This window comes from Gavialis gangeticus, unplaced genomic scaffold (assembly GCF_001723915.1).
Source record: "Gavialis gangeticus isolate Ggan-Ray unplaced genomic scaffold, GavGan_comp1, whole genome shotgun sequence".
Taxonomy (NCBI): Eukaryota; Metazoa; Chordata; order Crocodylia; family Gavialidae; genus Gavialis; species Gavialis gangeticus.
In genome coordinates this window covers 75,229,643-75,243,538 of record NW_017729022.1, presented here as the reverse complement: position 1 = coordinate 75,243,538, position 13,896 = coordinate 75,229,643, and the positions used below count along the sequence as shown (strand labels likewise).

The following is a 13,896-nucleotide window of genomic DNA, read 5'->3' as shown; positions in this document are numbered from 1 at the left end:
CCCCCCCCCGGTTCCTTTTAGACAAATTACTACACCAGCTGCATGATCAGTTTTCTGGTTGTGTGATGTTACCAGGTGTTGAAATTTAGGAGAATCTCTAGAAGGAGAATAATTTCTTTCCAAGTTTGATGGTTTTGAGTAAAATTCATCTCTAGCCTGTCCCTTAATTAAGAAAATAGGTTTTTGAAAACAAGCTGCAAGCTGAGTTCCCCTCAACTTTGCAGGTACTGGTTTTGTCCACAGGGACCCAACTTACTTCAGCTCTGTGCATATAAGTGTTTTTAAGTGGTCTGAATCCTGGTTTTGACAGACGTCTGTCTGTTAATCTCTTACAGCTTCCTGCATTGGAGATTTGGGAGGATCTGATACCTCTGCTACTGAAGGACTCTATTCTTCTAGTTCCCCAGACTCTTCTTAGTGAACCCATGGGAAGAGAACTGGTTCAGAACAATTGTTCTGGCTGTATCTACTCTGGGCAATAATAACGTACAGAGCTTCTAGGATACAGAATATGGTTCTGCCCCAGAGGAATACTTAGCTAGTGATTTGTTTTCAGGATTTGACTTGTCACAATTTTTGAGAGTAATTGACTAGTTATCTGAGTTTGTTCTGGTACCAGTATATGCATGTAAAGCATCTATGCTAGAAACTGATAGAAGTCTAAAAGAATGTTAGTGCTTTTGATTTTGTGTTCTTGAGTTGTACAAAGTGCTGTAGACAAGAGAGAAAAATGCTTTCCCCCAGGGCACAGCTGGGTGTCTCTTACCCTAACATGAGTTGGAGATTAAAACCTCAGTAATTAGAAGAAAGATTAGTTGGAGCCAGGAATTGCAATCTGGATGCCTGAACTTTTGATTCTGAGGCTTACTTTGATGAAAGATTTACCTTTTTGAAACTACTTCCTTTACAATCATCCTCGTATCAAGGGACGGCTAACAGCAAGGTATACTTCCTGTCCTAAAATACAGATAGTCATAGAAGGCGACAGACTGCCAATACATGTCATATTTTTCTTTAGTCATTATTTAGATGGTAGTGATTGAAATAAATTGGATTTATGTGAGATTGAGGCCAGTGAGTAAAAATGTAAGAGCATGTTTCTGTATTCCATTAAAGTCCTTCTTATGTAAGAAGGATGCATCGTTGGATTTGGGGTTCTTTTTGATCTTTTTGCTTCTTCATAGGTCAGTAATGTAAGTGAGAGTAGTAAGATTCGAGAGGAGTCGCTTCCTTTATAGATGCATCTTGTCTTGCTATTGTTATCTTGTGGCTCCACAGTGATGGGGAGATTGAACTAGCTCAGGAGAGAAAGAGAGCACTACCCAGGTTATGTGGCTGGTAACTTTGTTCTGAGCCGGGAGCCAAGGTGGGAGCAAACATTTTAAAGAAACAGTACTACACGTAATGGCTAACAAAGAATATACCATTATCATGACTATGGCAATGAAAACCTACTTTTCAGGGGGGAATTGAGAATAGAGCTTAAGTGAAAACTTCAGTGGAAGGTTTCCACGCTAATGCTAATTTGTACAGCTTGCTGAATAAGGGAGAGGATATTTTGTGGTACTATAACTGCTGTGGTAGGTGGGAATGCTGCTGTTCCACAGTTATCAGAAACTTTTAAAACTGAAGCTTTTGTTGCAGCTTATGGACCATTGCTTCTTCCCACACTGTCAAGAAACAGTCATCACCCCAGTTTAGGAGAACAAAAAGAGATGCGTAGTAGCTGAAAAGAATTCTTGGCTAGGGAAGGGGAAAAAGCTAGTAGCTGGCTTAATATGCTATCCAGTGGAGTGGGAAGGAACATAAGGAACCCAGCAAATCTGAGCTAGATGTATTCTCTCTCTTTCCCCCATGAGTATCTCCCAGCAACTCTCTCATCATCACTCTTCTGTCTAAAATGAGGTGGGGGGCAGGGAACTCATCTTCACAAGCACATCTATGGAAGGAGAGGGGAAAAGAACATTAAGCAAAGAGGGATAAGTGCTGCTCTTGCTTGAAGTCCCTGCATTAATTGTTAGGATGTTGGGAAAAGTTTGGAAACAGTATAAGGCAGCTAACTTGAAATGAGTGAGTTCTGTGACTTGAGATTGGGGACTGCAAGAATTGGAGGCATTCTGGGCAAAGATTGCTTGTCCAAATATTACAGGGAGAACAAAATATAGAAAACCTCTGCTTTTCTTGCATGATACACTAGAGATTTTTAGTGTGAACCATGCCTGTGGAGGCTTTCTGTAAACCTGTTCTGCAGCCTGTTGCATGTTGCCCATAGGAGCTGGGCAGTGCAGCCCTGCACTCAGCAGTAAATCTGGGGGGATGAGGGACAAGGGAATGGTTCCACCCCTCCCTCCCAGGGATTTTTGTAACAGTACATCCATGCTTCTATTAGCATATCTGGGGGAGAGGTGATCAGAGCACCAAGCATAGCTCCCAGGGAGCCTGCATCAAAGGGCTGCTGCCTTGGGGGCTGGTGCTACTGCAGCAGCTGCCTTCAGAGAGCACAGCCAGGTAAGACTTCTCTTCTTCCCAATCCCCACCATCCCTTTCACACTTCCCCAGGCACTGAATGAGCTTAATCTGTAACACGTGGCATAACTAGCTTGATTCACACAGTGAAAATAGATTTTACATATTTCATCTTTATTTAAAAAAAAACCCACAAAAAACCCTCATACTTTTTTGGTATGACAAGTTCAAACACAGTACTATATTTCATTCATATTTGTCACCCATTTCCATAGCTTCACATAGTGGCTTCTTTGTTGGTTAAGAGAGGTGTGTCAAATTTTATTTTTACATTATAGTGTGTGTTTAAATTGAAATTTTTGCGTCCTTCTTTTATTTCTTTTTCTTTTTTTAAAGAACTGAGAGAAGATGGTTTCCAGCCCCAAAACTACTTAGTTCAAGGCGTGAAGGCTTTACTTACTGCTTTAAAGTTATGGATGAAAAAAGAAGTAAGTGTAAGTGGTTTTGTTTATCTCTTTGATCTTACATTTTCACGGGGTTCTAAAAAGGCAAGAATGTGCTTTTAGAACTTCGTTGCTGTTTTATGGAACTTGCTTCTGTTAATAAACACTGGAAGACCATCTAGTAATGATGGATGGATGGATGGTTTAGGGGAGAACTGTTTGAGGTGGTTTTATGTTGCATGCCCTTAAAACCATGCCAGACCAGTGACAAACTTGTTATATTTAGCTTCTGGCAATGCACTAGTGAGCACATTAAGTATCACTTCATTGCAGGAGAAGATCATGGTTAGATAAAAATCCTAACATGGAATATATGGTTCTGATCAGATGTTCATTTGTAATACTACTTTTTTTTGGAAATTTTGTAGCACCAACCAAGTTGATATAGGTAAATTCATAGTGGGAGATGTCCCTGGCTGTCCAGTGAGCCTTGGCACTGTGATTCACTTTTCTTATCAACTCACAGGAAGTTGGTTAGGGATGAGGGGGTGGGTAGGGAGGGCAGGCTCTAATGCTGGTTTCATTTTAGGAGGTGGGGACTACAGAGACTCTCCTTTATCTTAGACATGGAATTTATGAATTATAGTAGCCAAGCACATGCAGATTTCCCAACTATACTACTACCCTACAAGATTTGGACATTGCCTCTACTTTGGGAGAGGCACAGAGTAGTCTCCCCTTCACTCCTGCCATGGCATTTCCTACTTGCAGAGCACTGACTTTAGAAGGACTTGGGACACAAGCGCAGTCACCTATGAGTTTCTGGTTGGCGACCTTGTTTTCTATACTACCTTGGGTTTTTATAGGGTAGTAGCTATTACTTTTATCTTACAAAAACATCCCTAGTTCTAAACTGGGCAGAATCAGCCCCCTGCTTGGTGTGTTTCCTTCAGCCTCGCTTGATGATAATGCCAGAGATGCTGACACAACAGAACCAGATATTTTTGGCATGGCAGGAGGCTCTGGAAGGTAGATTCCTGCCCTTTTTTGCAGGAAGGACTTTATTGTGTTCGCAAAGGCTGGTGCTGTGTGGTGATCTGGGAGCTGGCTCTGCCTGTGTGGGGCAGTAGAGTTTGGGGTGCCAGACAGACTCTTTGGAGCTGGGGGGTGGAGGGGAAGTGAGGAGCACAGCTGCCTGGGATGCTGGAGGACTGAGGCATGCCTATGGCTTCCCATAACTAGACAGGCAGTACATGCGGTGCTGGAAATAGTTGTACTGCTGTGAAGTTGCTGTTACAAAGAGCAAACATTTCTTTGCAGAGCTGCCATATTTTTTTCCTGTACTTGAATGCCTGTACACTTGCTTCTTGGTGCTAAAAAGGGCATATCGTTTTGTTTGCCTCATTGGTATCTGGTGTACTATAACTCTTGCTTTAGTCTGTTACACTTGTTTACAGAAATGGCTTATCTACATGCTCTTTACTAAACCATTTAGACATGAAGGCAGTAGTAAGGAGGACTAATGTGTAACGTCAGAGAATAGGGACCTTTCCTCCTTGCGGGGGATAAAGTGATAGCACTTCCCTGCCCCCCAGGGCAAAGGTATCTAACTCACCTGACCCTGAGGGGTGCAGGGCTTGTACATGGATTGGATTGAGCCCTCAGGGCTGGATGAGTGTGATACCTTGCCCATTAAGGTGACCCTTAATCATCCTTAAGATGAGTGTGATACCTTGAACATATAACATCATTATGTCCTCTCACATTTTTTAAAAATCATAAGGTCTCGTGTGGCACTCTACAAGCTGTAAAACAGCTTTCCTGGCTCATCCAGAAATGTAAATATGCAAGGCAGCTGCCTAGTGATCAGTTTATGCCTTTATTCAGCATTACTCTTGAATGCTGAGTCTGAGCTGGGTCTGATTTCCTTGGAATCCATTTGTTTTTAGGTTTGTTACTACTAATTACATTCCCCAAAATGGGGTTCCATACTGACTGGACTTAAGGGAAAGAGGTTGTTTACAGTACTAGTTGTTGTAGTTATTTAAGTAGATTATCAGTATAGCTTCAAATCCATTGGGAAAATAAAAGTACCAATATTAGTGTCCTTTTGCAAGCAAACACCCTAAGCATTGAGGCAAAGATCATCCAACATCATCAACTTTGCTGGTTTGGCCATGTCATCCAGATGTCCAACTCCAGAAGCAAGTTTTTATTCTCCCAGTTCAGTCAAGGTGTACACTGAAGAGGAGGGCAGAGAAAGCACTTCAAGGATGTCCTGAAAGCCAACTTGGAAGAATGCGCCATTGACATCAACGTGTAGGAAACTGTTGCCCAGGATCACTCCAAATGGAGGAAGAGTCTGCTGCAGGATCTCAGTACTTTGAAACCTTACACCAACAAAAGGAGGTGGAAACATGGAAGCAGCAGAAAGTGTCATGGACTGAATTGAGAATCTGGACCCACCCACCCTGCACAGAAACGCATGCCTCAGTTGCAGCAGAGTCTGATCCCAAGTTAGCCTCATCGGCCATCTTTGGACTCACAGATAAAGACAATCATGGAAAAGAGTCATCCTTGACTGAGAGGGATTGTTAAAGAAGAAGAGTATAGCTTTGTATTCACACTTCAGATTCCTTGATTTTAAAATGCTGGGGGATAGATGATGGTTTCACTTTCCTTGAATACTTTGGGACCAAACATTCAGTGTTGTTGTTAGGCCACACTCTTTTTGCTTTCTAGAGCTCTGACAGCTCCAGGGTGTGTATATATAATCACACTGTCAATTTCTTCTAACTATTTAAGGACTTTTAATTAAGATATTTTCTTTGGATCCGGACTTTTTGTAGTTTCCTCTGCTTTATGCTACCTTTGAGTTGATCTTAATTTCTTATGTTATCTTTTTTTTCACCCTTTGAATATAGCTTGTAACAGAACATGCCTTTGAAATTCCAGACAACATTAGGCCTGGGCATCTCATAAAAGAGCTTTCTAAAGTGATTCGTTCTGTAGAGGTAAGAATAAAAGACTTTGCTTAACAACACAGCAAAATCCAGTCATCTTGTATTGTATTGATATTTCTCTTTATTGTAGGAGATACAAATATAAAACCGCCACGTTTACCAAAATGTTTCTTAAACAACCACTGTGAGCCAAAAGAATGTCCTGGTAATTGTAGTTAGAATAATTGAATTCGAGGGTATCACTTCCCAGTTTTTTTTTTCCTGCTAATTTTTGGAGGAAAGCCAGTAAGAATTTTTTTTGATGCATCGAACTACCAATATTTTGAATTAAAATGATAGTAATGTGATAATTATTTGTGTTCATTTTTCCTCATAATTAATATAATTTGGAGAATAAGCTAAAGTCAAAATTTATGGTTTATACCTGAGAATCTCTATATTTTCTGAGGTTTTGTTTTTATTGTTAATGATTTGTCTGGTTCCCTTCTTGCCTATTCTTTTGTCTAAGTTTTTTTTTTTGTCCAGTGCACCACCATTTTTCTGATTTATTTTATCACATGCTTTTTCTTTTTGTTACTGGATTGTGTTCCTTTTTACTACTACATCCCTCATGATTTAAGATTTCTAGTCGCTTTGAAATATGCAGAGTTTTAGGGATAGAATAATACTGGGAACTGAGGAAAATTGAAGTTACTCTGTGTTATACAGTGGCTGTGCCCAGAATTTCTAGGCCATAGTCATGCATAGTGATAGTGGCTATTGTTAAACATTAATGTTATAGGAGCACCTAAAGGTTCCAATCAGAAGAGGAGTCACTAGGAACAAAACAGAGAAGAATATACACAGTACTTCTTTAAAGAACTTAGTTTTGTTTTGTCTCCTACAATTTTTAATTTTAGTGGGTAAGATGAGAATCTTTATTAAATATGTGGACTTGTCACTATAAGACCACTCTGATGCATTTATTTTCTATTTAAAGGAGGAAAACAGCAAGCCAGTTAAAACTCAGGGAATTCTTGGTTTGTGCCCAGCTTCGCGATCGTCACATGAAGCAACCTCCCCTCATCATTCCAGACGAAAGGTGAGAAAACTGCGAGACCATGCTACCAAAACTCCTTCTAATCTGGACATCCTGGAGCTGCATACAAGGGAAGTACTCAAAAGGCTGGAGATGTCCCCATGGGAGGAGGTAAGTATTACATTTCATGGAAGAAATAAACAAAAACCCAGAAAGTTAGAAATTTCAAGCTGTATTAGGAAGGTGAATAAAACTAGGATGTGTAAAATAGGATAAGCATGTTATAATGGCACTGAATAATGAGTGAGTGGTACATGTTGCCCTAAAATATTTTTCCCTTACCTGGTATCATATGAGAAAATAGGATCTTTTTGTTATCTTCTATTTTTATACTGAATGGGCTTTCTGAAAGTGTTGGGACTATTTAGTTCAGATTTCTTAAGAAGAAATATATGGAAACATTATGTAAAATAGTTAATTAGTTCCTCCCATTACTACTTATAATATAGCAGCAAGAAGTATACTATAGGAGCAAGAAGCATTCAGCTGAACACAGTAAAGCATCACTGTTTACATATGCACCTAGTATGAGGGTGCAGTAAATGAAGTAACTCTGCCATATCTTACAGCGGAGTAAGTAACTGCACTGAAATCCATGTGTAGATGGTGACGGGCTGGCTGGGGCATGAGGGTGCTGAAGTGTGAGAGCTGCCTATTGCCAGCCACGCAGCTCTGCATTTCGGCACCCTTGTGCGCCAGCCAGCCTCTCCACCACCTGGAGCTTGGGACTAACACCCTGGTACCACCTGCCAGCCCAGGGCTGGTCTGTCCTGGCTCAAATTGCTGCTGTCTTGGGCGCACATGCCAATGCTGCACCTGGGAGTAGTTTATTTTGGCTCAAACAGGTCTGGAGTTTATTGCTTCACCTTTTAATTGCAGTTGTAGATGCACCCAGAGATGAGTAACCTGTGAAGCTTTTTTATGATGTAATTGAAGCAAAAATACATTTCTAAAAGTATTTTCCTTTTATTTCGTTAATAAGAAATATGTTTTATTAGATAGGGCAGGGCTGTTGAACCACCACTCGCGCGGATCACTCGGTCACACAGGCAGGGCTGTTGGCATGCAATGGTAGAGGCAGCTGGTAGGGCACACAGGCCATGTGTTGGCCCTTTGCATGATGCAGACCATGCACTACCAGTTTGACAGCCTTGAGGTAAGGGAAAATAGCATTTTTAAGGAGTGTAAACACTTCTGTTTCAGAAGAATGTTCCACATATACCATAATGCCAAATACCTGTTAGGATTTCACCTTCCTCTGAAGCATTTTCAAATTGCTACTCTGAGAGCAGGTTTCTGGGTAACATTTAAGAGGCTTTATACCAGTTGCAGTGGGCAACTCAGTTTTTTTGGTTTGCATCAATTTGTTGCTATTCCTATGTGTCGGGAACAGTGATAACTTCTAGTGGAAATTGTTTTATCATACTGGTCTAGAAAGATTTTTTTTTTTTTTAAATAGAGGGTAGTTTACAATAAGGAGGTACCCCAAAGGTTGATGGAATGAATTGCATTAAGAATGGATTCCTTGTATCCATACTTGTCCTAATCAAGTCACTTCAGTCATTGATAACTATTTTGACGTTTTTTTCTGCTATGTATCAGAGGTTCAATGTGAACTTGGAGACTGCGGACTCTTGTGGACTATTGAGGTGGGGGAAAAAATATTTAAACTTCCTTATTTGATTGAGGGAATAATAAACAGCCCTTTTTATTCTCCAGGATACAGGAAACTCTAAACTGAACGGAAGATTTAATAAGCCCTTTCAGCCATCTTCTACAGTACCTGAATGGAGAACAAAGGACAATGATTTACGCCTTCTGCTCTCAAATGGAAGAATTATCAGGTATAAGAAGCTGTCTTGTGAATATCTAGGGTTTTGAAAAGGTGTGTGCAGGTGGTGTGGTATATAGTACAATACATTTATTTCTCCAATTTAAAAGTGAAGTACAAGCTTTACTAATATGTTAGGAGCCTAGAGACTGTTGTTCAGCTTATGATCCAAGAAAAGAACAAATATGATTGAGGGCTGACTGCTGGTTCCAAGCTGGGGCAGGCACCCGGTGCCAGGGGGTACATGTATTACCACCCCACACAGTGTAGTCACGGACACATCTGTTCCCTGCACCCCAACCTGTGGGTCCCCCAGGTACTCCTATTTAGCCCCCAGGTGGCCCTCATTGCCATTTTATGCACTGCCCCTATCATGTCAAATGCCCTGTGGCTCTATTCGGTCCCCTGCTATTCAATATATCCCCATGCTTGGCCCCATCCAATTGTGGCCCAAACCCATCAGACTCAGTCTGCCCTACTGAGTTCTGTGTTGCCCCCCACCACTGCCTCCATGAATCCACTACACCCTGCACAGACTAGTTCCATCGTGACCCACCACCACCTCCCTCATGCCCCACTGAGCCCTCCTCTGCCCCTCTGAGAAATCAAACCTCACTGTAGTCCTTCATACCTTCTGGGGCTCCTCACTCATAATCTCTCTTGCCCCCTTCACATACCAGTTCATCCCCATAGACCCTACAACCTTCCAAGCCCCATCTGCCCCTCATATCCTCACTTCCATATCACCTAGCCTCCCTCATCCCATGCTCCTCTACACTATACGCTCCCCTACTCACAAAGCCCCTGGGTGACTGTGACCTCCCCCTGCCCCACCAAATAAGCACCTCATGGCCCCCAGCATTCTCTTACCCAGACCCCCTTCCCATACGGTTCCTTATGCCCCCCTCAGTCTCTGACCATGGGGCAGATGGGGGGTGGGTCTATAACTGTACCCCACATATGCTGTTGCCTCCTGTCCTCACAGCATGACAATAGCTGGCCTCCACTGCCTTCCAGCATCATCACAGAAACAAGCATTTGGGATCAGGGGAAACTACCCAGAGAGACCATCCCCTCTTGATCCACCCATGACTGGCTTTATGCTGTCGTGTTTGTACTACTGGTTAAGCTTCCCACAGCCTCCATCTGCTGCAATGAATAACTCAGGAAAGGGACGCTGCAGAAACGTACCCAATGTCTTTGCAACTCCTGCAGACCTCTGACCACTATGCGGATGTGCAGCTCACCTGCTTTTAGCCCTGCCTCTCCTTTTCCTGTCTCTCTGATTTGTTGTTCAAATCCTCTTGTATTTTATTTTCCTGGCTCTTACAAGAAAGATTCATGCTGGGAACAGACTGGAGAAGGGGATCCATTTACTCTCCTGTACTTTGTTCTGGGAGTAGCAAAGAGGCACTTGGATGTTATGTTGGGAAAGGATAGGTATCTTGCATAGTCCTTGGGAACAGCATTACATTCAACTGATTGATTAATAAATTGTATTGGAAAGTGACCTTCAAACTGTAAAGAAATGCGCAAATTTGTTACAGAGAAGTAAACATTACAAAAAACCATAATTTTCATTTTTAAAAAGCAGGGTTAAGTTTAATATGTTCAAAGACCAGTATACAGAAGGAACATGAGGTGGTGTTTTTCTCAGAAATATGTGCTGAGACAATTGGTTCACAAATAGAAAAGCAAAATGCAAAGTCAGGTATTTTGCTACATGGCGATTTTATAGTCAGGAAAAATGCATGGTAACGGAGAAAGAAGTAGGCAAATGGTGTGAGAATTTTGTGCCCTCCGGTTCTGCTGTCTCTCTACTGTTGTGCTTCCAAAAGAATATTGCAGGTAACAAGGAAGGGAAAAAAATCATGTAAGCTTTTGTTCAATTAATAACTTCTTTAAATTTTTTTTATTTTTCTTCTGAGGTAGAGATGAAAGACAACCATTTATGGATAGGAGTCTTTACACAGCAGATAGCGAAGATGAAGATGACAGGACAAGATCAAAAAAGACAAGGACTATCAAGATAGAAGATGAGACTTCAGGCTTGGAAGGAGAAGGGAATGGAGATGCCCAGAAACCACTAAACAGTAAGCTTGCTTTTGACAGTCTAGTACTCTGGTGATCAGAGGAGTCTTACTATGCTACTGTATACCTTTCTGTAATGGAAAATTTGCCAGTGAGCTAAGTAAATGGGGGGAAAAAAAAATGGTACACCGATATATCGGATTGGTACCAATAATGTTAACTTTTTCCTTTTATCAACTATCAGCTTTTTTTGGCTGGTGTAGTTGATAATGTGTGAATAAATACAATATGCTTTCTGGCTGGGGCCCCAGATGCTGCGTACATGTGCATGGCTGTATGTGGCCAGGAATGCAGCCTGGCAGTGTACAGAGCAGCATCTTGCAGGTAAGTCTGTGGAGGGGAAGAGGTGTGGGGGAAGGAGGGGCTGCGTGGGGGGTGGAGATTGAGTCCTCCATGATGATGGAGGGAATGGGGCAAGGGCTGGGACTGGGGGTGCTGCCCAGCCAGGGTGGTGAATGGGACTCCAGGGCCAGGGTGGGGAGTGGGATGGAGTCATGGACAGCTTGTCTGGGAGTGGGTGGGGTGGGGAGGAGGGGCAGCTTCCCACACTGCGCACCTCCTGGGGGAGGCGTGGGGGCCTCTTTCCCCGGGAGCCTTGGGCCCCCTGCCCACCCAAAAGTACTGGGGCCAGTGAGTTGTGCCTCCTGCTGCTGGTTGGGCTGGGGATGTGGTGTGGCCAGTGTGTGGCTCCCAGGGCAGAGGGAGCAGGGCAGATGGCCCTGAGCCTACAGCAGGCAGCCCACATCTGCCCTCACCCTGCTCAGCTGTGCTCCTAAAAGCATGCCCACACTTAAAAAATGGTGGTGGCAGTGCTTGAACTAAAGCTCATTTGAAAAGCTTTAGTTCAAGAACTGCTGCTGCCATTTTAAGCTCTGGGACGCTGATTCCCCCTGGATGAGCTGCTCACGGCTCTTTCCCACTCCCTGCGCCAGCGTCCTGTTTACCACTTTGGCCAGGCAGCACCCCCAGGCCCAGCTCCAGCCCCTGCCCCACTCCCTCACTTACAGTGGGGGCATCGATCTGCACCCCACCATGCCCCTTCCCCTCCACACACTTACTGGCAGGGCACTGTTCTGCACACTGTCAGGCTGTGCTTTTGTAAATCGGTTACTGGATTGGTATTGGCTGATATGCCTGGTGAATAACCAGATATTGGTATCAGTGAAAAAAAATCTCTATTGGTGTACCCCTAATAAAAAAGCATGGATTAGAGAAGACTTAAGATTGTTTTCAAGATTTAAATAATGTTTGACGTGTGCATCATTCTCATTTAAACCACAGCTCTCTAGCCACAGTATAGGTTGCCAGAGGGGAAGGGTCCTTAATGCCACTTGGATCATTCCCTCTGTGCCCCAAATCACCCTGCTTCCCCCCATCAGTCCCTATATCACCCCTTCCACCCCTGGATTGCTGCCATACCACCTCAAGCAGCCTGAGAGCAGTAGTGGAGGGGTTCCCCCTTCCTACCTGCTCGTAGTCTCCCTGTAGCCTGTGCTACCTCTGCACACACAGATCCAGCCCCCACTGGGCTCCACATCTGCCTGGCAGTTCCTTGCTGTCTCCCACCCTCCGATTCTCCTGTTCAGTCACAAAGCTTGGCAGTGGCGTGAGCTGGGTACGCAAGAGTGGCATGGTCTGCAGGGACCCCACGAGCAGGCAAGGAGGAGAGAGTTTCTCACCGGTATCTCCATCACTTCTGGGCTGATCAGGGGGGTAGGGCATTAATCTGGGGTGGAGGGGGTCAATAAGTGGACAGAGAAGGCAATTGGGGTGGCAGGGGTGTGATCTGGGAGCTGAAGGGGGCAATTAGTGGGTTGGTGGGGCTAATTTGCGGAGGTAGCAGTACCCTGGCAGCTCCCGATCCACCCACTCGCCCTTTCCTTCTGTCCCCTTTGCCATGCCCCCTCCCCCTGGCTCTCCTACCCCACCTTTTATCTCTTTTCCCTCCCTCTCTCCCCACTCACCTCATCCCCACCCAGCTGTTGCACAACTATTCCCAGCTGTCAATCCAGGCCTGTAGAGTCCTGGGTAATAGCTAGTTCACCTGGGAGCAGTGCCTCTTGGGATACTGGAGGACTGTAGATTTGTGGCTTTATCTTGGGTGAATACCCAGAAGTTAACTTTTAAATAGGTGGCACAGCTCACATGTAATCCTTGCCTAAAGTGGTTTCTCTTTAAAGATGGCTAAAGGCACTTAACATTTCAGTTGTTAATGAGCCTTAATGTGTGTTCAGTTAAGTTTTAAGTTCTCTTAACATGATCTAATTATAATTTGTAACCTCACCTAGAGATTACAAGATTGGAGTATCAGGAACATATAATTCTAGAATTTTCATTAGTGAATAGGTCATTGCATTGCAAGCAAGCACATTGAGAGTGTTCAATATAAATAAAACTTTTCCCAGATTAGCTTTTTCTCTGCTTGAATAAGAGTCCCTATCCTGGATTATTAAGCAGGATGTATAAAGCACCTTGACCTTTCTTGTTGATACAGTGTTTTAATCTGAAAACTGTTCATATCAACCTAATAATGGATATAATCTCTTTTCATCTTTCTGCTACTTCATGGGGTTCCACCAGGGCTAGGGACAGACATTATACATAAATCAGTTTAAGTGATTAGAAACTGGTTTAAACCTGTAACAGAACACGATCAAGTGCACATAACCCACTTTGAAAATGGCCAAAACTGGTTTGAGATTAAACCTGGTTGAATGTACCAGACTTAACTGATCTGGCTCAAACTGGTTCATAGTTTCTAGGGTTGGAAGGGACCTGAGAAGATCATCTAGTCCGACCCCCTGCCATGGCAGGAAAGAGTACTGGGGTCAAACGACCCCAGCAAGGTGTTCATCTAACCTCTTCTTAAAAACCCCCAGGGTAGGAGCCTGCACCACCTCCCTTGGAAGTTGGTTCCAGACCCTAGCCGCCCTGACCGTGAAATAGCGCCTTCTGATGTCTAACCTAAACCTACCCTCTGCTAGCTTGTGACTGTTGTTCCTGGTCACTCCTGGCTGTGCTCGG

The 13,896-nt window shown here is 43.5% G+C and overlaps 1 protein-coding gene across 1 annotated transcript in view; it reads left to right on the top strand.

The window, feature by feature from the left end:
• KDM7A (lysine demethylase 7A) overlaps positions 1-13,896 on the top strand; it is a 69,543-nt gene that overhangs the window by 35,842 nt on the left and 19,805 nt on the right. The window contains exons 10-14 of the mRNA XM_019515826.1: positions 2,863-2,954; positions 5,834-5,923; positions 6,852-7,061; positions 8,670-8,794; positions 10,714-10,874. Of these exons, the coding sequence (XP_019371371.1) occupies positions 2,863-2,954; positions 5,834-5,923; positions 6,852-7,061; positions 8,670-8,794; positions 10,714-10,874 (678 nt within the window). The remainder of the gene's footprint in view (positions 1-2,862; positions 2,955-5,833; positions 5,924-6,851; positions 7,062-8,669; positions 8,795-10,713; positions 10,875-13,896) is intronic.